The following is a 27,938-nucleotide window of genomic DNA, read 5'->3' on the forward strand; positions in this document are numbered from 1 at the left end:
ATTAAATTGGTGTCCTGCATCTTCTTTGATTCCTTTGATTTCCTCTTTAACTTCTTCTTTGACTCCTTTGATTTGTTCTCTGACTTCTTTGAACATATTTACAATCATCTTTTGAAATCTTTTTCAGGCATTTCCTCTAACTCGTTCTCACTGGAGGTCATTTCTGATGCATTAATACTTTTAGGTGGATTTATATAGTCTTGCTTTCTAGTGTTTCTAGTGTTATAATGTATATATTTTTGCATCTTGGATTAAGTTAATGGTTGGATTTTCTAGCTAGCTGGGTATTCTTAGCTGCATCAATTGATTTGATGTTATATATTTTCAGGGTAGGAGCTTAAGGTGTTAGATGTGGCTTTTAAGACTCTGAGACTATCTACAAATGTGCTCCTAGGGGTTGAGTTTCCCTGCTATGGGAATATTCAAGTAGGCTGAGTGGAATAAAACACAGGTAGAGTTTAAAAGTTAACTAAACACTGTACCCATTCAGTCAAAAACAGCCCCAAGTATGTATGCCAGAGTAGTTATTATAACAACCAGATCCTCTATCAACATAGGGGTTAAGATTTCTGGTCTGTTGAGGGATCCCAGTCAGCTTGTGACCAAGTAAGACCCTTCCCTGGTGCAAACCCATTTACCTTGGATGAGTTTGGTCTCAGTCAAGTTGCTGCCTGGGTCGTCGGGCTGCTGTTCTGATTCCTGGAGCTGGGCACTGGCTTTTCCTATGGGGCAAACCAAGCTTGGCAACTGTGGCCCTGCAGATCAGCACCCCCGCTGCTGGAACTGCTGTTGCTTCTGGGTCGGCTGTTGTTGCTGCTCCTGGGTCTGCTGCTGCTGGGGCCGCTGGTACCAGTTCCGGACATGCTGATGTTGCTGCCGAACTCTGCTCCTGCTTGGGTCCCGCTGTCAGCTCAAGTTGGTGTGGCTGGGTCCTGGGACGCTGCTCTGTTCACTGGAGCTGGGCTCAGGTGGTGGGGGTGGGGAGGGAGCCACAGCTGCTCTGGTTCTCTCGCTGCTCCACGTGTTCTTCTACCTCGCGGTCTGCTCCTCCCTTGCTCACTGCCGCTCTCCCTTCACGTTTCCTGAGTTGCGGAGAATGCGGTGTGAGTGGAAAATCCCCGCACCTGGCTTTTCCTGTGGCTGGAGCCGAGCCTGGTGGCTTTTTGGTGCGCCCCGCTGTGGTTGGTGGAGCTGCCGGAGCCACTTTTGCCGGCCTGTGCGGGCTCTGGATGCTCTGGATCTCTCCTACTTCTCTGCTGCTGCTTCAGTTTCCTATACACCTCACTTTTTAGTAAAAGTGTGTATTTTGCTGAGGTTTTTTGGTCTTTTTCCCCCTAGGCTGCTTTGGCGTGGTACCTACGCCACCATCTTAACAGGAAGTCCCCAGAATGCTTTTTAATATTTTATTTTTGTTTATTTGAGAGAGGGAGAGAGAGAGAGAGAAAGAGAGAGGGAACAGGCATGCCAGGGCTTCCAGCCACTGCAAACAAACTCCAGATGCATGTGCCACCTTGTGCATCTGGCTTATGTGTATCCTGAGGAATCAAACCAAGGTCCTTTGGTTTCACAGGCAAGTTCATTAATCACTAAGCAATCTCTCTAGCCCCTAACAGAATATTTAAAAGCCAGAAGGCCTTGGGCCTATGTATTTCTAGACGTATACCCAGCAAAACTATTATAATGAATAGAGAAAGAAATATACTCCATGATCAAAATAGGCTAAAGAAATTTAAGACCAATAAGCCATATATACAAATGATAATGAATAAAAAATTATTTAGACTGAAGATAATGATAAAATCAGCCAAGAGACTACCTGTTTCATAAAACAAGTACTACTAGATATAAAGTCACAGATTAATCTCAAAACAATAATAGTGGGTGACTTCAAAATCCCACTTATCAATAAACAGGTCAATTTACAAAAAATAAACAGAGAAAAACTGGAGTTAAATGACATCATAAATCAAATGGACCTAAAAGACATATATAGAGCATTCTATTTAAATACTTCAGAATATACATGTAAGGTTCGGGAATGACCAAGACCACTCAAACCACTCTGAGGCAAAGATGAAAGCTTTTATTAGGAAAAACATGAGCTGCCAGGACTGACTCTCAAAAGCAGAGCATAGCCAACCTATGATTCCAGATAGTGTGCTTTATAGGGCTTCTTCAGTTGGGGGAAAGTGAGGAAGGGAAAAGAACTCCTTTGTTCTTTACATTAGCCATTTCAAATAGCTAGGGTGTGAGACCAGAACGGTGAGAAAGTGACTTACCATATAAGGGGGACAGAAAACCATGACCTGGGGCATTTTTAGGCAAGGAAGGCTGGGTGGTTTCTTGAGGAATATGGATAACCTACTTCCTTATGACCCTACTGCTTCTTGGGGACTCCATCCAGGAGCCTGTCCTGACCTAACAATACATTCTTCAAAACTGCTTATAGAATTTTCTCTAAAAGTAGATCATATACTAGACCACAAATCAAGTTTCAAAAATACAGAAAAATTAAAGTAACTTCTTATATTCTATGTGACCACAATGGAGTAAAGATAGAAATCAACAGCAATAGAAAGTGCAAAGAAGTATAGAGAATACACAAAATATTAAACAACACACTCTTGAATGATTACTACTAGGTCATTGAAGAAATCAAGAAACATTCTAGCACTGAGTGAAAATGAAGTTCAGGAACAAAATGTATAGAACACTATAAAAGCAGTTATATGTAGAAAGTTCATAGTTCTAAGTTCCTACATTAAACAATTAGAGAGATATCAAATAAATAACCTTAGGGCCAAGGAAAAACAAAAATAAGCCAAGCCCAAAAGCAGTAGAACCAAATAAATTATTAAAATCAGGGCAGAAATTAATAGAAATGAAACAAAAAGAAACAGTAGAGAGTTTGTTCTTTGAAAAGATAAGCCAACTCAACAAGCCCTTAGGCAAAGTAATCCAAAGAGAGAACAATGACCCAAATTAATAAAATTAGCGATAAAAAGGAGACATTACATCAGATAACAGTGAAATAAAGAAAGCCATGAGGATATACCTTAAAAACTAGTATTTCGCTGAAACGGTTAATGTAACAGAAATGGGATAATATCTAGATACATATAATTTACCAATGTTAAACCAAGATAAGATAAGCAATTTAAACTGGGCATGGTGGCGCACACCTTTAATCCCAGCACTCAGGAGACAGAGATAGGAGGATCACCATGAGTTCGAGGCCACCCTGAGACTACATAGTGAATTCCAGGTCAGCCTGAGCTAGAGTGAAACCCTACCTCAAAAAAAAAAAAAAAAAAAAAAAAAGATAAACAATTTAAACAGATTTACAATAAGGAAAAATATTGATGCTGTAACCAAAAATCTCCCTGCCTAAAAAAGTCCAAGCCCAGACAGATTTACTCCAGAATTCTACCAGTACTTTATGGAAGCATGATCATCTGAATAGATGAAGAAAAAAATATTTGACAAAATCTCATATCTCTTTGTAACAAAGCACCAAAGAAACAAGAAATAACAGGATCATATCTCAACATAATAAGGCTATATATAACACACTTATAGCCAACATTATGCAAAATGGAAAAAAACTCAAATATGAATAAGATAAGATACTTTCTATTCGTTTTGTAAACTTTTATTGATTTATTTTATTTATTAGAGAGAGAAAGGCAGAGAGTGAGAGAAAGAGAGAGAGAGAAAGACAGAGAGAGAGAGAGAGAGAGAGAGAGAGAGAGAGAGAGAGAATGGTCATGCCAGGGCCTTCAGCTGCTGCAAACAAATGCCAGACACATGCACCACCTTGTGCATCTGGCTTACATAGGTCCTGGAGAATCAAACCTGGGTCCTTTGGCTTTGCAGGCAAGTGCCTTAACCACTAAGCCATTTCTCCATCCCGATACTTTCTATTCTTTTGTAAAAGCCCTTTATTTATTTACTTACTTACTTACTTACAGAGAAAGAGTGGGGGAGAGAGATAAGTGAGAGAGAGAGAGAAAAAGAGAGAGAGAGACAATGGGCATGCCAGGGTCTCCATCCACTGAAAATAAACTCCAGATGTGTGCACCCCCTTGTGCATCTGGCTAATGTGGGTCCTGGGGAATTGAACCTGAGTCCTTTGGCTTTGCCAGCAAATGCCTTAACTGCTAAGTCATCCTTCCAGCCCTACTTTCTATTCTTATTCACTATAGTGATTAAGCTCTTAACCAGGACACTAAGACAAGAGAAGGAAATAAAAGAGATACAGAAAAGGTAGAAGTCAAAGTGTTCTTATTTGTAGATGGCATAATTCTATACATAAGAGACCTTAAAGACTCCATCTGGGAACTGTTAGAGCTGATCACACTTTCAGTAAAGTAACAGGATGCAAAGTTAACACATAAAAATCAGTTGCCTTCTTGTATACCAATAGGCATGGTAAGAAAGACATCAGGGAAACAGGGCTGGAGAGATGGCTCAGCAGTTAAAGGCACTTACTACTTATTTGTAAAGAAAGCTGGTCTGGATTTAATTCCCCAGTATCCACATAAAGCCAGATGCACGAAGTGGTACATGTGTCTGGAATTTGTTGCAGAGACAAGAGGCCATGGTATACACATATTCATATTCTAATTCTCTCTCTCTTTCTCTCTCTCTGTATCTCTTTCATATATTTCATTATCTGCTTGCAAATAAATTGAATTTTTTTTTATGGCAGGAAGATTCCTTTATGGGGTGAATTGGGTAATACACAGCTCTAGAATAGGCTTCTGTCACTGGGAGGCAGGGAGGAGCAGGTCAGAAGGACCAATCAACTCCAAGGTTCCCATCACATGAATATGCACCCCAGGTGCCTCCCTGAGGCTCCATCCACCCATCAGTTCAGTGAAGCATGTTGCTTTAGTTCTTCTTTTTTTTTTGGCCACTGAAGATATTCCACCCTGATGACAGGATTTCAGAATTAACAGTCTTTCCAGTCATAATGGAAACGGTGTCCAAGCTCTTGATGAGAAACATTCATTCAATTTCTCTTGCAAGAACCAAAGACATTTTTTTTCTTATGATCTTTGAAATATTTATATATACTTTTTAAAAAACAACAACAGTCCACTCTGTGCTCTATTTCCCTTGAAGGTTTCTCATGATCACCCCTCCAATAGATAGAGAGGTTGTGTATCTCAATGAGACGTCTGTTTCTAACCCTGAGAACCTAAGGAATTGTGAAGGACTTGCGGAGGGAGCGGGGGTTAAAGGTCACCGGGCTTTTTATTGCAGTTGAAGCACACTCGGACTGGGTGGTCCCAGCCTCGAGAGGGGACAGCCCGCCAGTCGTGGGAGCACTCGTCGCAGAAGCTCTGGCCGCAGGCGCGGCAGTGGTGCTTGGAGAGCTTCACGCTGAACTCCTTGCGGCAGCTGTGGCAGTTCAGGATCTCGTGGTCCGGCACCCAGTAGGCCGGCCTGGCCGCGTCCTTCACTAGGCCTAGTGGTATGTCAATGGCTGTCACCACGGCTCCCAAGGTGTTCTGCACAGCCTCGCCCACCTTCCAGGCAATCAGTGTCCCACCTTCATCATCTGCTTGTGCCTCAGCAACATCTAACTGGACATTCCTAGCGTCATAGCAGTTGTCACACACCCGCATGGGCGCGGTCCCCCAGCCACGCTCGGGCACCGGCCGGTCTTGGATGAGCAGCCGTCACAGGAGCCCTCGCCTCAGGCCAGGCAGTGATGCTTGGTGTCATTGTCTTTGAAGGACGCCGCGCACTGGTTGCAGCTCAGGATCTGGGAGTTGGGCCTCCAATAGGCAGGTGCGATCTGGTCTGTCAGCCAGGAAGTCACAGCCTTGGTGGGCCCGAGGCTAAGCTCGGACAAGGACTGAGCCATGAAGTTCATCCCGTCCAGCAGGCTCTGGGCAGCATTGTTGTCCTTTAGAAATGCGCCTGTTCCAGGCCACACATGCACAATCTCTGTCCGCACCACCATATCCACAAGATCTTGGTTCCCAAACCAGTACTGCCGGCTCCGATAGACCACGCCACAGTTAGGACATTCGATCACATAACCAGACCAGGCGTACTTCGCGAGACCCATCCAGGAGAGTCTGTAGATGCAGATGTTTTGGGGACCACACTGACTTCCTTGCCTCTCTCATAGCAGGCCTTGCAGGTGTAGACCCGGTTGTCATACTGGTGGGAATATCTGCAGCGGCCCTTGGCTTCATGAGGCACTCCTTCCTTTCCATGATTCATGCTGTTCTTACAGCCAACCCCACAGCTGAGGCACAGGGAGGAGCAGGTGAAATACTCATCTGGAAAAAATGAGCTGTGTGCCATCTGGTCATCAGGGATCTCACCGCTGAAGCGGTCACTCAATGCCTTCACGGCTTTGAAGATGACCCCTGGGTGCCGGGGAGACCTGGTGGTGTTATTCTCCAGCAGCTGCTCCAAAGCACGCCGAAGCCCAGAGAAGTCTGTGTGTGTGTGGGGGTGGGGGGGGTTGTAAGTCCTCGTTCCCTTATAGGGGATGGAGCTAAAGGCTTCGGGGAAGCGGCCTAGCTTCCGGAACCGGTCCTGGATGAGCTTCTCCGGCGCCTCAAAGGGGTGATCAGAGCCTAGGAGCTGAGTGTGCACAGTCTCATGGAAAATAATAACTGCAGGGCCCAGAGTGGATAAAGGGACATCCAGGCCACAGCGGGCAGTGGTAGCCTTGAGCTCCTTAGTAAAGTGCTTCAGGTAGGCTTCCGAGGCATCCCCGAGAAATTTGAAGAGGTCATTGTGCAGCCGGTCGGCGTGAGTTCGATAGATGACTAGGTCTGAGATGGCCAGGACCTTCAGCAACAATCGCGTTCTCTGGCTTAGATTCACAGTAGCCCCCAAGAGACCCTCGGTGTCTATCATTGTCACCTTGTGGACTGGATCGTAGGCTGCCCACACGCCCACTGTGCAGGACTTCCCGGGCAGGGGAGGTTTTGAAGACTTCCCGGCCATAAAAGAAAGTGTGGTTGAGGGTGTGAGACTTTCCATCACCAGTATTTCCAAAGATGGAAACCACCTTCAGATGCTGATCGGGTTTGCAGTCCAATTTCCTAATAAAGTCCTCCTCATTCGTTACCTGAATCTCTTCATTTTCATCTACTAGGAGGAAACTCACAATCTTCTCGGTCATCTTCTTCCTCTTGGTCTCCTCGTCCATATCCTCCTCGTCCAGGGACTCCTGGACCTTAGCGACATGGTACACAGTCACGGGGTGGCTCCTCTTGTTTCCTCCAGAGTGAGTCCTCTTCTGGCACTCCAGGCACAAGTTGATTTTGCAGGTCTGGCACCTCACAGCTGCCCTCTGCCTAACACCTGGAGAATGCCCATTAGGCCCCTTGTAGGGGTCGCAGTACGGGACGTGGCCGGCTTTGAGTCTGATCCGCTCATGGTTCCGCAGGCGCTCCTGCCGATGGAGCTCCTCCTCGCAGCGCAGACACTGCAGGCTGCCGCTCGTCACACTCAAACACGGCCTCGTCGGCGCCGCTGCAGGCGTAACTCTCCTGGCACGTGAGCCCTGGATTCAGGCCCTCTGGGCTGGGGAAGTCAGGGCACTCACAACTCAGACTCGCAAGGAACACCACCCACCCTAAGACGGTCACGGCACTCTCCCAGGAACGAAGACAAAGGCTTCGAGTCCGAAGACTGCTGCCAACTTCCAGAGTTCCGAATACTTTCAAAAAGAAAACCTGTCAAAATCTACTCGCGAATGGTCAAATTTTTGATTTTCTGTCTCCAAGACAGAGGTATCAGCGGCAATATTGATCTGTTTTGATGGTTTCATCCTCCGTAAAGTGCAAGTAAGGAGACGGCCAAAATGAACTTGACTGAATCTTTGATGTTTGAGAGAGGTCTAGTGGGTTCACATAGGTGGGCGCATACTTCAGGCCTCAGCCACAGAGTTTTGGTAATGTAATAAAGTGGTCAGGAGCTGTTCAATATACATGAGCCTCAAGTCGCTATTTCAAGGGAAACAGAGCAGCTCGGCCGCAACGAGGCGGTGTCGGGGGCCGCGGGTCGCTGGCGGGGGCGGGGGCTGCTCCTCAGGACACCCGTGGATCCATCCTCATCTCCATCTCCACACCCCTCCTCCTTCGTTGTCTCCTGGGCTTCCTCCTCTCTTGTTGTCAGTTGGGATCAGCTGATCGGAGTGAACTTCTCCCAGCTCGGACTAACGGGCTAAATTGAAATATTATTTAAAAACTAGGGTAACAATATCGATTAAGATTGCCACAAAAAAATATCTTGTTATAAACCTAACCAAGGAAGTGAAGAACCACTATAATGAAAGCTAAAACACTTAGGAGATAAATTGATGGAGACACTAGCAAATGGAAGAACCTCCTATGATTGGGAGAATTAGTAATGTGAAAATAACCATACTGCCAAAGGCATCTTACAGATTCAGTATAGTCCCCACCAAAATCCCAATGCCATTCTTCATTTAACTAGAAAAAGAAAAACCTTAACATTCATGCTTAAAATTTGAAAATTCATCAAAAAGTACATAAGATCCTGAATAGTTAAAACAATCATGTGGGAAAAAATGTAAAGGAGATATCACCATGCCCAATTTCAAGTCATACTGCAGAGCCATAGAAAGAAAAATAGCATGGTACTAGCTCACAAAAGCACAAGGATACATGGAATAGAACAGGGGACCCATGTGTAAGCCCACATAGCTATAGTCACCTGATTTTTTACAAAGATACTGAAAATTCACACTGGAGAAAAGAAAATATTTTTAACAAATGGTGCTGGAAAAAATGGATATCACATGTAGAAGAACAAAACTAGATCCTTATTTTTTATGCTGCACAAAAATTAACTACAAATGGATCAAAAATTTCAATATAGTACCTAAACCCCTGGAAATGTTGGAGGTAAAAGTCAGAAAAACTATTCAACATATAGGCATAGCACAGGATTTCCTGAACAGTACTCCAGTTGCTCAGAAAATAAGGACAGCAATGAACAAAAGGGACCTCATGAGATTAAAACGATTCTGTACACCAAAGTAGCAGTTTATTGAGCTATGAGACAGCCTCTTTGCTGGCTAAATATCTGAAAGAGGACAAATACCCACAAAGAACTACACAAGAAGAAATCAAAGAACCCAATCCAAAAATGGGCTAAGGAACAGAACAGCCAGTTTTTAAAGAAACACAAAAAGCCAATAAATATTTTTAAAAATATTCAACACCCTCACTCATAAGGAAAAGTCAAATCAAAACTATTTTGAGATTCTATCTGAACCCAGTTAAAATGGCTATCATGAAAAAACAAATGTGAGGTTGTGGGAAGAGGGAAGCCCTAGTTATTGGTGTAAGTGTCAGGCAAGTTGCTGGCGCAGTCGCTACTGAAGTCAGTGAGGAGGTTTCTCAAGAAACTCAAAGAAAGATCCACCATATAGCCCAGGCACATTACTTCTGAACATATACCCAGGGACTACCACAGATACTTGCATATCTGTGTTCATTGTATCAAGAAAATAGAATCAGCCTAGGTGTCCATCCTAGGTGAATGGGTAGTGAAAATGTGTACATATACACAAAGCACTGTAAAGAAAAATGAGACTTGTAGGAAAAATGGATGGAGCTTGAAAATATTATATTAAGTGAAGTAACTGAGGCTCAGGAAGATAGATATCACAATGTTCACTCATGTGTGGGTACTAGTTTCAGTTTGTTTGTTTGTTTATTTCTTTATTTATTTTTGCTTTTTCAAGGTAAGGTCTGGTTCTAGCCCAGACTGACCTGGAACTCACTATGTAATCTCAGATTGGCCTCTAACTCCTGGCAATCTTCCTACCTCTGCACCCTGAGTGCTGGGATTAAAGGCCAGTGTCACTACAACTGGTTAGTTTCTGTTTTTTATATATGAAAATCTATGTGTGGAGTGAATGCAAAACTAGAAAGGAGCTCATGAGAGGGAAGAACAGACTTCAAAGGTGTGGTAGGGTAGTAGAACATATGTGATATGAAAAGAGAATTACGACCTTGAACTGAGTACATTCAGGAGTGTGCCTACCTCTAAAATACTTTCTATATGAAATGCATACTTCTCCCAAATAAAATTCCCATGCATCTTTATTTGGGGATGGAACTCCTATGCTTTTCTAACCCGTGGCAGCTAATAAATCTTTCTCCACTCTTACTTCATGTTTGTGCTAGCTTCGGCTTTGCACTCAAGGTCTGAACCCATTGAACTGTAGTATTCAGTTACAATGTTGGCATTGCCCTCTCAGTGACCACAACACTGAGTGGACTGAATTATATATCCATTTTCATAAGGAAGCTTTATTTGTATTTAAGCCAAAATGCTCCTGATATTTGCAGTGATTTTTTTTTAACTTTAAGGAAAATTAGCTCAAGTGGACTGATTAGAGAAAAAAAAATTCTTATAAAGTGAGAAAAAAATCTCATGAAGTAAAAAATTAGATTTCTGCAAGTAAGGTTTGTTGATACACTGAACAGATGGAATGTATTTTCACCCATTCAAGACATAAACTTAAAACTTAAACTAAAACTTAAAACTGAAGCAAAGTCAAACTAATGGGTTCTTCTAAGCTTTTATATTACAGTTTGTAAAGCTCCAATAGTAGTCAGAATTTCAATGGCTTCTTGTCTCTCTCTCTCTCTCTCTCTCTCTCTCTCTCTGTGTGTGTGTGTGTGTGTGTGTGTATTCTTTGATATATAATAATTTTTGCTCACAAACATGAATACCAGTGATTCTAATTCTTACTATGCCCTTTGCCAGAAGAACTCAATTCTTCCCATATTTTATGTAAATCTAATCAAGTAGTAATATTAGGTCATCACTTATTTATGAATGCATAACTTTCAATGATTGGTAAAGCTGCGTCAGATTGGGGCCTTCATGATACCACAGAGATTAACATAACCTCACTGAGGAGAGTCCCCAGGGTAACAAGAGTTGGGGCAAGGGGATAATAGTACATTGCCTATTAGAATATTTTTTTTTTTAGAAAGAAATGGAAGTTTCCTTGGGTTCAGGAGAGAAGCACTGACTTGGGAATAACAGGCTTTGCCTGACCCCCAAATGACACTGCTGATCTGACATTAGTGAGATCTGGAACCTGACATATTTCCCAAAGATGATGGTCAATTCACATGGTTCCACTTGCACTCCGTTGTAGGCCCCCAGTGTGATCAATATCAGGCAACACAAGTGGGTGACAGGGCTATGAATGCTATATGCAACCTTGATTCACCACATAGCAAGTTCTGCAGTATATTGACTAGTGAGGCTTACCATCAGCTTGAGCCATAGGAAATTGATGTTTATTGTAAATCAAAATAGTTGGACATATTTTTTCATATGGGCCAACCTAATGGCAAAAGAATTTTTAAGGGTTTTTTCTGTCACATTCTTAGACTATGCTGTTAGTGACATCACTCTAAGATGATTGCTACTCATCATTTAATTTTAAAAGTTTCTTTAATTAAATGTTGCAGATGTTTTGGGTCCTTTGCTTCTGTTACTTGATTATTTTATATCATTTGTCCAGCAAGATCAAGTATGTTTCTTTTATTCCAACAATACACTTAACATGACAACAATTTCTTGACCTGAATTATTCTTCAATATATTTTAGGGAAAATGTAATATTGTTGTGCTGAATGATCTCATGACAAGCAAAATTGTGTCAGCCAGACGACTGCTGCATTCAATGGATAGTTTACTTAGTCTGTGAAATAATAACAATATGTCTCTTGCAATCAGCCTGAGTGTTTCCTTGGTGGATGTGTTAACAGTGAGTCATAAATCTCCTATTCCTTACACATAGCCCTGTGAAAGAATGTCCCAGGAAATTGCCAAAGTATGAACAAATTCCAAAGTGTCAACTTAAAAAAAATATATGTATATACTTAGTTCCAGGTCATTCCTCACAGGACATATCACTCTACTTTTTTTAATTTAAAGTAAAGATGATGGATTCATTAAACATTTGGGGAAAAAACCCAAATCATTTAGCTGTGTCTCAAGGTAATTTTAACTCCTCAAATAATTCAAAGCAATAAGAAATACATGATTTTTGGCAATTAGATGCTTAAAGAAATTATGAAGGGCTATGTCCACATTGAAACAGGACTAAAAGTCATTATATAATAAACTTTTCATATTTTCAGCCAAATGTAAGCACATAAACACTCAAAAGTAGAAAAGTGTTTATCTTTACAATAGATGTTCTCCATCACCCTTAGGTCAATTAGCACCCCTTACATTAGTTTCTAGGTGATTAGCAAAATGAGAAATTGTACATAGTCCACTTGGATTGAACTTTATTCAGTTTAGGAATTCTCATACTCTGATATGTATCATTATATAAAATAGATTTGAATATGAGTACTACTACTTTTATCTTTACCATTTTTAAAAACTTAAGGGGCTAGAGAGATGGTTCTGTAGTTAAAGTGTACTTTCTGTGCAAGCATGAAGATCTGAGGTATCCTGAGACCTCCATTGGCTCCACATTAAACAGCTAAGTGTGGCCACATACACCTGTAACTCCAGTCCTTACAGTCCAACAGGGGAGCAGAACCCCAGGAATCACAGCAGTTTGTAAAAAAAGAAAGAAAGAGAACAGCAGGCTCTGGGATAAGTAAGAGACTCCTATTCAAACAAGAACAGGCAGAAAAGAATGGAATGGGACACCTGGCTTCCTGCTCTAGCCACTGCAGGTGAGCACATGGGGTGCCTCCAGGACACACACACACACACACACACACACACACACACACACACACACGCTACATAAGCAAAAATAAATAAATAAAATAAGAAGGCCAATCAAACAATTGCAAACTCTTTTAAAAGTGTCAGCTTTTATATAGACACAGCAAATACTACATTCGTTATTATTGACTTCTTGGACATCCTTTACCCTTGCATAGCACAAGAATACATTCTTGCCGGGCATTAAAGGGTGGTGCACGCCTTTAATCCCAGCACTCGGGAGGCAGAGGTAAGAGGATCGCCGAGTGTTCGAGGCCACCCTGAGACTACATAGTGAATTCCAGGTCAGCCTGAGCCAGAGTGAGAACCTACCTTGAAAAACCAAAAAAAAAAAAAAAAAAAAAAAAGAATACATTCTTTCCTATGAGTTGAAGTGAGAAACAGAATGGAAAGTACAGTTTGGGAACTGGGCCCTGCCAGCACCCAAGTTGGCTAGGGAGTATGAATTGGACTATTATCTTTTGGTTGTGTTTCTTTGGAAGGCTGAGCTGTCTGCTGGCCTTTTCTTGTGAGAGGATGACATGTTCTACCAAAGTGCTAGGACCTTTGTGTACATCTTAAGAGAAGAACATGTCTTTGATGCAAGGATTGCTAGAGAGAAGTTCCCATTAGCCACACAGTGCCATTCAGACTGGCTTACCCCACTGTCAGAGTATGACCCTGCCCTGACACAGACTATGAATGAGGGGACAATATAAATAATATATTTTTAAATTTCAATAATGCAAAAACTGACAAAAATATCAAAATTACAACTAGCTTCAACATCATTAATAGATATTGATCTGATATAGTGTGGCGAGACACTGTCTCTGATAATATCATTAAAGCTTTACTGTGTCTTTGTGTCACTTCAAATTGTTATCCTTTGGGAAGTCTGGCTCCTAATGTTTTGCTTTCACTTTGCCCTTAGTTTTCTCACTGGCACCTACTCACTGGCTCCTGTCCTCTTATGCCAGCCCCTGACTATGGTTTCGTGATCTTCTTATCACTCTTTAATCTCTGAGAAGTCAGGGACTGGATCTGTTTGGTGTTTGAATCTTAGCGTTCAGTGCTTGGCACACAGTGGCTGAATAAAAGAAAAAGCTCTTGGAGTCAAGGCTGGGTATAGCTTCCCTGTGTGGTTTCATGGATGGAGATGTTCTGCCTTCATCTCTTTTCTACAGCCTACTTCAGGGCCATAGGAGTTTTCTGTACTTTGGGCACATCAAACTAGAAACAATGTGTCACAAGACTTTCAAAAATCAGTGAACTTAGATGTACCTAAGTAGATTCAACAATAATAAATAATCAATTGACTTTACTGAAAAACATAAGTAATTAAGACAAGATAAGGTGTTTTCAAAATGATCTATTTTGGCAGAGCTTGGGGGCACACGCCTTTCATCCCAGCACTCAGGAGACTGAGGTAGGAGGATCACTGTGAATTCAAGGCCACTCTGAGACTACATAGTGAATTCCAGGTCAGCCTGGGCTAGAGTGAGACCCTATCTTGCCAAACAAACAAACAAAACGAAAAGATCTATTTTGTGAAAGGTTCATAAAATGGTATGGCAACTTACATGCTCTGAGATTTTGCTTTTTCATGACAGCTGATATTTCTCATGTGGGAAGTTGAAGCACTTACCTTCAATGGTGCACTGTTCTGGGACTGGGATCTTCTTTGCCATTTCCACAGTATAAGCTTTCACTTTGCTGAAGTTTGCCTTTAAATGTAAGTACAGCTTATCCAGGTACTGTAGAGTACTTGTGAGTGACTCTGGACTTTCTTCCTGGAAGCTTTCTTTAACAGTTTCTGGCAAATTCTCCAACTCTATAACACTTGGGTGGGAAGCTGGAGAATTTCTCAGCTGTGATCCATGTGTGTTTGTGTTAAGCGATAACTTGCCAATTCTGTAGCTAAGTGGGTTAATTTCTGAGAGAGATATGCTAATGGGTATTCCTGTATTTTCATCATAGTCCCCATCTTTAGAATTCACACCCTTTGTGAGGACAGCATGCAAAGCCAAACTTTTGGGCCTATAACACAAAGGTCAAAACAGTTAAAAAGTTAAGTCATTATTCTTTGGTAAGGAAAAGAAATTGTAACCCTAGGACAAAAATTTACTTCCTCCAAAGGAAGAAGATGTTAACAGACTGGCTAAAATGAGGACCACCAAGTTAGATCATAAATCATACCCTTGAAAATCTAGGGCTGCGAATGTAGCTCAATGGTACTTGCAATACCTAGTACGTTCATAGTCTTGAGTTCCAAAAATAGTAAGATAAAATAAAAGAATAGAAAATGTAGGTTACCTCCCAAAACAAAGACTTAAATTTCATGACAAAACTGGCTACAAAATGGTAGATGTACACATTTAATTCTTTTTGTACTTTTGCTTCTGATTATCCATCAGAAATTGAGAGATACTGGGCTGGAGAGATGGCTTAGCAGTAAAGATGTTTGCCTGCAAAGCCAAAGGATCCCAGTTCAGTTTTCTAAGACCTAAGTAAGCCAGATGCACAAGTGGGTACAAGCTTCTGGAGTCCGTTTGCAGTGGCTTGGAGGCCCTAGCACACCCATTCTTTCTCTCAAATAAGTAAATAAAATACCCTACCTCAAAAAAAAGAAAGAAATTGAGAGATGCTATTAACAATCATCTTCAAACTTAATATGCTAATTTTCACAGTGTTTAAAGATAAACCATATATATGCCTTCCACTTGTATTTATTTATTTTTATTTTATTTTTACCTACTTACAGAGAGAGACAGAGAGAGAGGGAATTGGCAAGCCAGGGCCTCTAGCCACTGCAAATGAACTCTAGACACATGTATTTCCATGTGAATCTGGCTTACTTGGGTTCTGGGGAGTTGAACTTAGGTCCTTAGGCTTCATACGCAAGTGCCTTAACTGCCAAGCCATCCATCCAGCCCTATTTGTATTTCTTAATGAAAATACTGAGCTTACTTAGATAATAACAGCACTGTGGACAGTATCTCTTTCATGAGGTAAAGACTTTGGATGGCAATGAACATATATAAAAGTGCCCCAAATTTGGTGCATAACAAAGCCAATAGCAACTATGGAATACATACTTCAAAAAGATAACAAAAAATTTATACCTGCTAAATCTAATGCTTTTTCTTTCTTCCTTAGATATTTGGTCCAAAGTATATCTTCCAATAGAGGCAGAGGTATTGCTCTCAGCATTTTTTTTTAATCTTCAAAAGCTTGTATTTTAAGTTAGAGCTTGTCATGGTCTTCATTTTCTGGTATTGTATTTTTGGACTCTCCCAATTTCTCAGGGGAGCCAATTCCAGCACTAGTTTTTCTCCTAAAGGAACATAGATGATTATGATAGCTACTTTTCATCAATATCCTCAGAACAGCAAGACTCTATTTTGCTGCCTTTTATTGAAAATGAAAACCATGCTAAATAATTTTTTGCTCATCATTTAACAAGTATTTATTGAATATTTAGTATAGATATAAGGTTTTGAAATTGCTTCTACATAGTGTATTCTGACAAAAGCTTAGAAAGTTAATCCCAACTTTATATTAGAAATACTTCCTTTAGGATTTGAAAATTAAAGCTGTTTGTGTGAGCATTCACCAAATTCTTATTTAGAAACTCTCCAGTCTAATATTGAGCTAGCCTAGAGTTCCTTTAAGTTTTACTTAAAAATTAGTATTGGTCAAAACACATAAATATTAATTCATATAAAACAATGGTAAAATTAACTTTTTATTCTCCACATTGCTGATACCAACTATGTGTTATTTTTAAACTCATAGCAACCAATTCTCCAATTTTCTAGTCTAGTAGGTGTGCCACAGTTCCTTCCAACCCTGGCACCTAATGATCTGGAGTTAGCACCAGGCTGCACAGACTCTCTACTTCCAATGTCAGTTCCAAATATGGGTCCCTAGGTGTCTCACACTTGTGAACAGCTTGGGAATAGTCAAGAAGTTTCCACACACAAACCTTTCCCTAGGGTTCAGTAATTCACTGAAGAAGCCTTGGGGCCTGAGAGAGAAGTTATGAGTTCTCCTTAGATATCCACTGACCCTCCCCCAAAGAGGGGCAGGTCATCTAGCTCTAGGGAGGAGATGCAGTAAAATACAAAATATCCAATCAAATAAGAATTTCAAGTAAACCGCAAGTGCTTTGAAAGTGTATTTATTATTAAATATTGATCATGTGCATATATTAATGTGTATTTTAGAAGTTACAAAGTATTTTATAAATGTATTTTTAACATTTATATATACATATTTTATAATATAGTTTATTTATATTTTAGTATGTCCTTACTAAGATGTGTCAAATGACACTAAAATTATTATAGTAAAGACACTAAGCAATTGTTCTTTATATGAAATTCAAATGGGTATCCTGTACTTTCATTTGTTGTACTTGGCAATGTTATCATGGGAAAACCCCAGGCACTTGGCAGGCAAGGACTATGTTTCTTATCCTTGCCCCTTCATGACTGCACATGTTGGCACACATAGCAACCCAGAATGTCTGTGCAGTAAAAGAACTGGGGGCACATGGGGTCTGAAGTCAGACCTCCATTGCCTCCTGAGGTCTACCAGATGCCCGTGAGACACTGGCACTTTCTCCTGGTCTATCTGGGATGGATGAATAACATTACCTGTTAAATGGGACTAGGAAGAGTAGTTGGGTGCTAGAGTGGGAGCAAAAGAGGAATTTGCATGGGATCCAGGAAGCGTGAAGGGAACAGTAAAATCTCTAAGCCAGAGGCATGACCCCAAGCCTGAGGCTGAAGAGCAGAATAAGCTCCATAAAGGCTTCCTGTTGTACACAGTTTCTCTTGGTTTTGCATTTTCTAGCCACGTACAGCTCAGAAGTTAGGGAACAGGAGTGGCAACAAACAAACATGGAGCACCAAAAGCAAGAAGATGGTTCAAAGAAAACTTTTGTCACTGGCCACCAGCCAACTGGCCATAGTCAAGTTTCACATGGGGGGGGTGTGGTGGACACATTTTAAGTTAGAAGGTAGGGAAATGGTTACATAGGAGGATCTGATTTAAAATATCACTTCCTACTTCTTCACTTCTTTTCTTGCTATTAAAATAAAATATTAAAAGAATAGATAAGAAGAAGAGCTTCTTTAAAAAGTAAGCCATATTTTAGATATAAGCAGGTCCTCCTATGGCAGGGGTAATGTACCACAGATATAAAGATGTTGTTGAGACCATCGGTCCTGAGTGTATTTACTCTTGGTGTTGGACAAGGGGATAGAGTGACTGAAGGGGTTGCTATTTCTTTCCCATTTGTCACTTTGAACTCCAGAGGTAATTTTGCAGAAATCTTTGCCAAAATTTTGTAACCCTCTAAATATTAACTTGGCCTTAACTCAATTTGCCACCAATGATTTCCAGTATGAATGATTTCTGGCCACTGCTGCCAAGGTAAAGGTTTTAGAAGTATGTCTAGGGATGTCAAGGGGTAGGCCTAATTGCTTTCCTCTTGTGTGATTGGTGACTCCCGTAAGAAACAAATTGGCCTTTTGACAGCTTGCTGCACTATCTGAGCTGGGCGATGAGATTACAATGCTAGCAGGGCTGGGGAGACTGGCACCCTTTGTTTCTGGCTTCTTAAACAAAAGAAAAATACTATTAGTTAATATTTGATAATCTTGTTTTGTGATGCAAGTCCAGGATATACATTTCTGCAGAGTTCAGCTTTTTAGAGATGTAGAGGAGGTCTCAGTTCTGAGAATGTCACTTTCTTTACTCTTCAGCAATTTCTTGGGTCATCCGTCTTCTGAAGAATGATAGAGGTGATCCCCTGGTGCTACAGTCCCATCATCTGTTTTGGGACTACAAGGCACAATGCTGCTGGAACAGCTCCCTGAAATGCTGAAGGAGAGAGACTCCTCTAGGTCTGTCTTGCAATGTCAGAATTTCACTAAGAAGAAATGTCTCTGCAATTCATTTTATTTGTATAAGATTTTTAAAAGGCATTTCAGAAGACTGCTATGTGGAAATGGACTGATTATGGCACTTCGAGGGAAAGACCTCAGTTTGCAGCTCATTTCCTGTTCATTAGGGATGTGGTAAGTCACACTTTGTCAAATACAAATGGGATTAATGACGTTGTATCACTGGGTTGCTTAAGGCATTACATAAGATAATAGGCTGGATAGTGTAGCTCTTATAGAATTGGCATAAAGAACTCAAGAGGTAAGACTCTATGTGGCTGCTGTTAACTGTGAACATTTGACATTGAGATGGGTATATATCGTAAGCAAGTGAGTCTCTACTGTGTGAGCACAGAAGAACTGGAATAAAGAAAGAGTGGATTTGGACTTGAAAAACCTGTGTACTCCAAGAATAAATTCAAAAAGCCATGTGTCGTGGTACACAAATGTAATCCTCATGAGGTCAGGTTAAGCTACATAGCATCTTCCATCCTGGTGTAGGTAGCAAGAGCCCAAGAGAGAGAGAGAGAGAGAGGGGGGGGGGGAGAGGGAGAGAGAGAGAGAGTGAGAGTGAGAGTGAGGGAGAGAGAGAGAGAGGGGCAGAGATAAAGAAAGAGAATTCTGAGTTACTGCAGAAATCAAGAGAGACATTTCCTTTATTCCCAGCACCTGGGAGGCTGAGGGAGGAGGACTGATGTGAGTTTGAGGCCAGCCTGAGACTAATTGCACATCAGCCTGGTCTAGAGCAAGACCCCTACCTAGACAACCCCCTCCAAAAAAAAAAAGAAAGAAGAGAAAGTTCTACAATTATTAGTATTAAGCCTCAGTAAAAAGAAGTGATCCCTGCCTGGCATGGTGGCACATACCTTTAATCCAAGCAACTGGGAGGCAGATGTAGGAGGATTACTGTGAATCTGAAGCCACCCTGAGACTACATAGTAAATTCTAGGTCAGCCTGGGGTAGAGTGAGACCCTACCTCCAAAAGAAAAAAAAAAAAACACGAAATGTCCCCTTCAATGCAGATGCTCAGTCACAGAGTCACTTTCAGTCCTCTAGCCACTTTGTGGCAAGAATAAGACAAGGGAAAAGGGGATCAGAAAAAAGCGCCAGCCCCTCCCCTATGTGTTCTCCCACTGCAATCCACCAACCAGAAGCACCAGGCTCCTCTCCAGACCCAACAAGAATATTCATTAGCATAGTTTTAAAACCCTACATCCCACTGACATATCCAAATTTAAGAAACTCTGAGCCAACAAGGCAAGAACAGAATCAGAAGTGGACTTGAGCAGAAGCCTTTTCCTTCCATCACACAAGACTACAGGGTCCTACATGGACGCTGCAGCATCACTAGATGTGAGATAACTTGCATATTATTTGGAATTGACTTTAATTCTTTTGGGGCCTCAATGAACTCCATGGTGAAAGTACCTTCCCAGTTTTTTCCACCAGCAGGTACTTGTTCAGCTGTATCCAGAATCTGTAACCAAGGATCCTAAGTCCATGCCTGGCTCAAGATAAGTCATCTCTATCACATCTGCCATTGCCTGTGACATATTACAGAGGAAGTGGCAGGTTAAACATGAGTGCTGCTCTCACTGCTAACCTCAGAACCTCCTCTAGGGAGATGACAGTAGACATTGAGGAGAATCAAAACTCATCAATGCAGAAAATTAGAGGATGCTTAGAGCTCAGCACTAAAGGACACTAATTGCATGATCTTGAAGGCCCAGGAAACATTGAGGAAGTGGGAGCAGAAGTACTGTAAGAGCCACAAGGTAATAAGGCATATCCTGAGGCATTGCAACCCCCCACAAGAGACTGAGGCAATCATGACCCCACAGTGCATACCAATATCTTCACTAAGTGGAGCCTTGTGTGGAAAGGGGGCAGGAGAGAGGGGACAAAAGAATATAACCTGGTGGGAATATGACCAGTATGAAATATGTTCATACAGTAAAGTACATAATTTTAAAAAAGGTTTCTGAGTCCAGAGTGAGCATATCAGGGCAGTGGCTGTATCAGAATGTAGCCACATTCTAACCCATGGCCCTCTGGATGAGGCACAAGTTACAAAAGCGCTTTGTAGACTAGACAGGAACATGAAAATCTGGAGTAGCAACATCACCATAGTACTTGGAATCAGGAGTGGAATGCAAAGGCAACATACTGTTTTACTACCCTAACTTTATTGTCTGAAAGCGGAAGCAGAAATAAGCTGGCAGTAAGCTTTTAATTGTGACATGTGAGTCCCTAGAATTTGACACTGGAAGAGTAGGAAAATGGTTAGCATTTAATTTTTGATATGCCCTTTCATCATGTGCTTCTCAAGCACATCACCCAAACCCAGTTATGATAGTTACCCAGAAGTGGAGGCTTGTAATGACACCACCAGTGACTGAGCTGTTGTTAGAACAGCACTATGACTCAATTCTAGATTACTGAGCATGCTAGCTACTTTCTTGTTGCTGGGACAAAAAACTCAAGCAGAAGCAATTTAAGGAAGGAATGGGTTTCTTTCTTTCTGTTTATCATTTCAAGAGGTCATTTCATTATGACAGGAGAAAACACAGCAGGAGCTGGCCTCACATCTTCATATCAGCAGGAGGAAGTAGATAAGTGTAAGAGTACAAATCATGGCTGGACTGTAATACCTCAGGGTTTGCCCACAGTGACTCATTTCCTCCAGCAAGGCTCCACCTCCCAATGGGCCCATAAACTTCCCAAACAGCATCACCAACTGGTGATCAAGCATTCAAACACATGAGTATATGGGGGACATTTTACCTTTCAACCACCACACTGACACTCAGTATTTCCCTATGGAAAGATCTAGCCAACAAGCTTTCATGATGCCAGCTAATAAAATTTCACCTTTTGCCTTATGATAAATATCAATAATATTAAGAACCGATGTTGCCTCAGCTGTAACCTATTCCATGTGGCTGAAATTGTGTGCATCTATCACTTTCACTCACTAAGTCTTTCCGTGGAGTCCCAAAGGAGAGTTTGGGAAATAAAATTCTAGCTATTAGAGAAAACTTCCATATTTGTCTAGGGAAGTATAACAATGATCAAATGCAATAACTGTCAAACTTCCTGTGATAAATAACTGTTTATTACTTTTATTTTCATATGTAAAAGACCAATATTTTTGTTAAAAAATCAGTTAAAATACATTACCAGAGAAATGAGATGAATAAATGAAATGTACAATGTCTACTGGTCATGTACTTGGATGTTGCAGAATTGTCATGTTGCTAAACTTTTATTTTATTTTTAATGTTTATAATAACTGTTGCAGGCTGATAAGAAAGCAATTTGCAAGTAGTTTGGTCTGTAACTCACACTCTGAGTAGTACTTCTGAGTATTCTAATAAAATCAGCTACTCTAATGCCAACCTATAACAAAATAATGGTAGTAGTTAGCATGTATTGTGGGCCCTTTCTACATAGGCACTCATTGTTCCAAGCCTAGTATACCAGTACTCTTTTATCTTCAATTTTGCTCTATGAGGGCTGTGTTACCTGTTATAGTAAATGGAAAACTTCAGAAACTGTTAAAGTGTTAAACTGATCACCCTTATGAGTAGCATGATGAAATCTTACACCATCTTTCTGTGTCCACCAGAACAAGCATCATGTCTTTGTCCAGTGTGTTCATGTAGCACATACCACCCACCTCTTAGTCACCCAGTTCATCTGATTGACAATTAGATCACTTGTGGTACCACAGTGCTGTGTTTAAGCAACTCTCTTTTGATTTAACAATAGTCTCAAAGAAATAGTGATGCTAGCAGTTTGGATAAGCTAGAGTGGTGCTGGAAATGTGGATTTCCCATCATGTATTGCCCGTAAGTACAAAAGAAAGTATAAGAACTATTCCAAGAAGGTGAGAGAAACCTTATTATACTATGCTGTGACATTTGCTCTGATTTGATATTAGTTATTGTTATTAATATTATATTGTACTTAATTGTTAGAGACAAGCCCTGAGCAACTTCTGCCCTGAGCAACTTCTGCCCTGAGCAACTTCTGACCTTTCCTTATCCCCCCACCCCACCACACCTAACTGATTCCATCCCCCCACCCCGCCACACCTAACTAATTAACACCCTGCCTGGCAACTGCAGAGACATGAGAACTGTACCGTGAATTCTCGGAATAACCACAAACTGTCCTAGGCCAAAGGCCAAGAAGATTCTGTAACTTTCCACCACCTGCCTCCTCCAGCCCCCCCCCTCACCCAAAACCCTAACCCTAACCCTTACCCTTTAAAAGGCCGCTCGGGCTCAATAAAATTGGACTCTTGACAAGTGTACATTTGCTTGAGTCTCTTTCTCTCTCTCGCCCATCTTATTTCAGGTTAGGGTCCTCCTCGCCCCCATGAATAACTAGGTCCCTCGGGACAGGACACTTAATGTATCAAATAAACTACCACAGATGTATACAGGTTAGAAAGAACATAGAAAATATAGGACTTTGTTCTATCTTGGGTTTCAGGCCTGCACTTAGAATATATCCACCAGTGGTGACAGGGGCAGGGTGGATTTTTTGTTCAGGGATTACATTTTACACAACTGAGTGAGGCAGAACCTATTAGTGGTTTCATTTACAGGCAAAGAAACAGATGCAGAGATGTGGACTGACTTTCTAAAGGTATCTTAGTCAATTTAGCATTGACTGGAAGTGTCTACTTCCAAAGTTACTCATTTAATATCTCCTCCTCCCATGCTCAACTACAGTGCCTTTCAGAAGATATTGTTTTAAGTTGCATCTTAATTATCTTAATCTATCTCAAGGGTAACTAATACATATGGCAAGATTGAGGATAACATGGATAGCATTATTATCTCTGAATGTTTCGGAGTCACATGCTTAGGGAGCCAGGCAGTAGAAAAGAAGTGATATATAGTCATTGAACAACCTTCACATTGATTGGAAAAACTTCTTTTAGCTCCAGCTGAAACTATGTTCAAGACTCAGAAAATAGTGGACAAGTGGCAACCTTAAAATTAAAAAGAAATGGATGGCAAAAAGAAACCAGAATAAAAATATGATACAACTAGCTAGAGAGTGCTCAGAGAGAGCTTAAAAAAACTGCTACCATTTTACAGTAGAAAGGGTAAGGCTCCTTTCCCTGTTCTGCCACAAGTACATTCCCCGTCTTCTAGGCTTGAACTTGGGTATTCTCTGAACTTATTTGAAATGGGAAGATAGGCCACAGGAACATGACAAAAGCCTTTTTTCCTTTGTGTGTCCTGTGACTTAATGTTGCTGTGATCCAGCAAAGGGGTCAGGACCCATGGCAAAACTACAGATGACCCCCAGGCAGGGCTATGTCCACACTCAGCCCAGTTGTCCACACCACACACAGCCAAGTCTGCTGGGAGCTCAAGCTCGCTGGTTTTGCTCCATTTTTTCAAAGCTGATGACAATGTCTCCTACCCATGTTTTGGATGATGATGTCTGCTGCCCAGGTTTCTGATAATGATGTCTCCCACCTATGTCTCTTGGTAAATGAATTCCTGAAATGATGCTTTTAAAGATTTCCCCCACCATCTGTAATGCCAGTTAGGGAAGGACAACCAGGGAAGTAAATGAATGACAGATGGAATGTAAATGGTGCCACATGTCACACGTAACCTCTTCAATAAGAAGTGGGGCAAGAAATGAAGCCACTTGATTCTTCTTTGTGTACAGAGGAGCAACCACAGCCACAAAAGGCTATTGGGATTTTCTTTTGATATAAATGAATACTTGTATAAAAAGTATATAAACATTTTGTATATAAACTAAACATCTCTAGATGGAAAAATATACTCCTTTCTCATTATTCTTTAAAGTTATGTTGTTGTTGTGGAATTATATTCAACTTTCTAAGCAGGGGCAATACTGACCAGAACATGTCATGCTTTTAATTATGACCTGAACTGACTCATGTGCTACCAAACGAACAACTGTTTTCAAAGAGTTTTCTCTTTGGATAAACATATCTTACCTAAAAACATGAGAATACTTAGACACCATACTGAATACTAGCTCTTCAGGCTTGGAGGAGGTAGGGGGAATGGCAGTCATGGGAAGATACCCTGCTCTTGAATTCAAGACTGTAGGTTCCTGAAGACTAGACAGAAGTATGGGCTACAGAAGCTCAGAGGAAAGTATCATCATGAGAAAGAATGTGTGGGAAGACCTCATGGGAAAGAGGGTAGTCTTTGGACTTGTGGAGAATGCTGGCCTTTCATTAGAAAAGTGCATTGAAGACAGCATTCTAGAATATAATGGAAAAAGTAAGAAGACTCAGTCCCAATTTTGGTAGGAATAGGTAAAATCATCTTTGACAATTTCTTTAAAATTCCTGTCATTTTGTCATCTATGCTAACATTTGAGACCCAGTGGATGAGACTAAAGTAATGAAAGGAAGCTTTGTTAATGTATGGTATTTATGTTTTTGGCTCTCCAGATATTGCCACTGGACTACAAGGAGAGTAAATGTTGGGTAGAAATTTTACTTTTGCTTGCCTTTCTGCTGGGTTTATGCCATTGTGCTTTGATATGCAGCCTCTACAGTTCTCATGTATATCAAAATACTTTGTTGTGAAGATTAAAAATAGTAGATTAGGGCTAGAGGAATTGCTATTAAATGGTTAAGGTACTTGTCTGCAAAGTCTAGGACTGATCTAGAGCTTGATTGCAGTGGTTAGAAGTCCTAGCATGCCAATTCTCTCTCTCTCTCTCTCTCTCTCTCTCTCTCTCTCTCTCTCTCTGTCTCATAAAAATGCTACCAATTAAAGTGACACAGGTGAAGTCTTGGTACAGTATCTGCCTATGGTAGAAGCTGGTTTAAGCTTCATAGGACCTAGAGCAACTTTCTTTGTGGATGAGTTGGCCCTTTGTTCTCTGCTGGTTCTGTTCTGCACTCAGTGAAGTCTCATCACTCTCAAGGTCATGCAAAATGTCTTAGGGAGAGGTTCTAATGTGGTACCTGGGATGTCAAAACAGAATTCTGGTTTACCTTTGAAAGAATCAAATGTTTACTTAGGCACATGTTAGGATGTTATATTGAATTAAATTCCCAAATGCTCACTATAATCCATTTCTTTGCTATTCCAGGAACCAATAACCCCAAAATGAGATATTTTCATGTGAACTTAATCTCACCCAATTTTCCCTTCATTCTCCCTACATGCTGCTGTCTTATTTCCTTCCTTCTATTGTACCATCTCTTTCCGTCTGTATTAGTGCCTATCTCATTAATAACCTAGACTGTTTTTGTCTTTAATGAATGTTAAAATTATATATATCTTAAAGAATTGTTTAAAATTAAATTTATGATTTATTATTAGCAAATGTTTGATTTGTATCCCTATTTTATATACCTATATACTTGGGGTCACATAAAAATTTCCCAGGTGTAAAGGCCAGTGGTAAGACCCTGTTGCTGAAGACTCCATACGCAGATGACACATGGTTGGAAGCCAGGAGAGAGTCAGTCCCCAGACAGTCAGCGTGTCTAGTGCCAGAAGGTGCTACATAGGCGACTGGGGAAATGACCAATCTCTGTCCAAGCAACTCATTGTCTAACCTAATTAGCAACAAATAACCTGTTGTGATGCCCACACAAGTGCAATAGTGGCATACAGCCATGGTGGGGAACCAACTGTTCTTGATTTGGCTAACTGATCCCCTCAGTGGTACGAGACCCATAGCTGGAGCTGGGAAACAAGTCAGAACCATATCCAAACATAAGCCCACTCTCCAATATCAAGCTACCATCAATCATGGGCTACAAGAGGGCCTACACCTACCAAACTCTCTATCAAAAAAGTAATTATTATCTCAATTTTCCGGGTGCTAACTTACTCTCCGTTGGAGAATCTGCTTCTCTTTTTAGGATAGATGCATATCCTAAGGAGAGAGCTGCCCCAACATACCTCAAAAGGGGGCCGACTGAAACTGAGGACAATTGGCAAAACAAGCAAGGGTGATGTTTTCCTGATCAACCGGATACCAGCACAAAGGAGACGGAGACCAACACACAGAAAAATCAACTCCTACCAAATCAGAGAGCCAGAGCCTCAGAGGCCCCCAACATCTCAACACTGATGCAGACCAAAAATGAACCCAACATGGTTCAGGGAAATTTTGCAGAAGAGGGGGCGGAAAGAATGTCAGAGTCACATGTTGGGTCATGATATGCAGAGACATTTATCGTACCAATAACTGTGGGCTAACTCCACAATGCACGACCCATTTACATCAACAAGGAGGGTCCAATGGGAGGGGGTAGATCATGGATGAACCTAAACAATGGTACCAAATGTCCTGTATTTGCTGAAAAGAAAACTAATAAATTAAATTTAAAAAAAATTTCCCAGGTGTAAAGGAGGGGTTTCAAGTGGGCAACTTTTGTCCCATAGAGTTCCATTTAGCAATGTCACAACCAAGTTGACTGTCAGAACTAAGAAGGGACACTGCTGCTAACTAACATCTAGTGGGCATAGCAGGCTAGCGTTGTTGGCAAATATTGTATAATGCACAGGGCAGCCACAACCCAAGAATTATCTAGCTAAAATATTAGTAGTTTCAAGGTTGAGAACCCCTAGTATGTAGGCTTTATCAAGCCAGGTGACAGCCATTATGTATGCTCAGTCACAACTACAATGTTGAAAGAAAGGGACATGTATGATGGGTTCTGCTCGGATGGGTAGCTACTATTGACTTTAATATCTATATTAGTTAGGTAATATTCTGTGTTTAGTGGGACTAAGGACCCTTCCAGACGGTCTCCCCTTCTGCTATTAGCATCAGTTATTAGCATCATCTCCCATGTCTTCAGTCACTGAAGCTAGATAGCTATGGGTTTTCACCTACTCTCTTTCCCTTTGTCTTACTGCACCATTTGTGAGTAGTCAATTCCTTGTAATTCTATGCTCTCTCACTATAACATCCTGCTATAACTTCTGTGGCTGCTCATCACTGACTCTGTCCAGGCTCCTTGTGGCCTGCTATAGTTACACAATAGCAGCCTGTTGCTTCAGCCAAATCCATTTGGTGCTTCATAATGCTAGTCACATCTTTTTCACCCATTTCTCTGGTGAAGGAATACTTACTGAGTGCATACTATCTGCCAGATACTATGCTAGGAAACGCGAACCTTTCCTGGATTAAATCTTTCCAAGCCTTCACATTGCCTACAAAGCAAATCTTTTGCTTTTAAA

The 27,938-nt window shown here is 41.1% G+C and overlaps 1 protein-coding gene and 1 pseudogene across 1 annotated transcript in view; both read right to left on the minus strand.

The window, feature by feature from the left end:
• The window catches only part of Veph1 (ventricular zone expressed PH domain containing 1), a 368,903-nt gene that overhangs the window by 161,651 nt on the left and 179,314 nt on the right, over positions 1 to 27,938 (minus strand). The window contains 3 exon segments of the mRNA XM_012947429.2: positions 14,411 to 14,802; positions 15,888 to 15,982; positions 15,985 to 16,099. Of these exon segments, the coding sequence (XP_012802883.2) occupies positions 14,411 to 14,802; positions 15,888 to 15,982; positions 15,985 to 16,099 (602 nt within the window).
• Positions 5,241 to 9,502, minus strand: LOC105943629 (annotated as a pseudogene).

Source organism: Jaculus jaculus, chromosome 11, assembly GCF_020740685.1.
Source record: "Jaculus jaculus isolate mJacJac1 chromosome 11, mJacJac1.mat.Y.cur, whole genome shotgun sequence".
NCBI classification, from domain to species: domain Eukaryota; kingdom Metazoa; phylum Chordata; class Mammalia; order Rodentia; family Dipodidae; genus Jaculus; species Jaculus jaculus.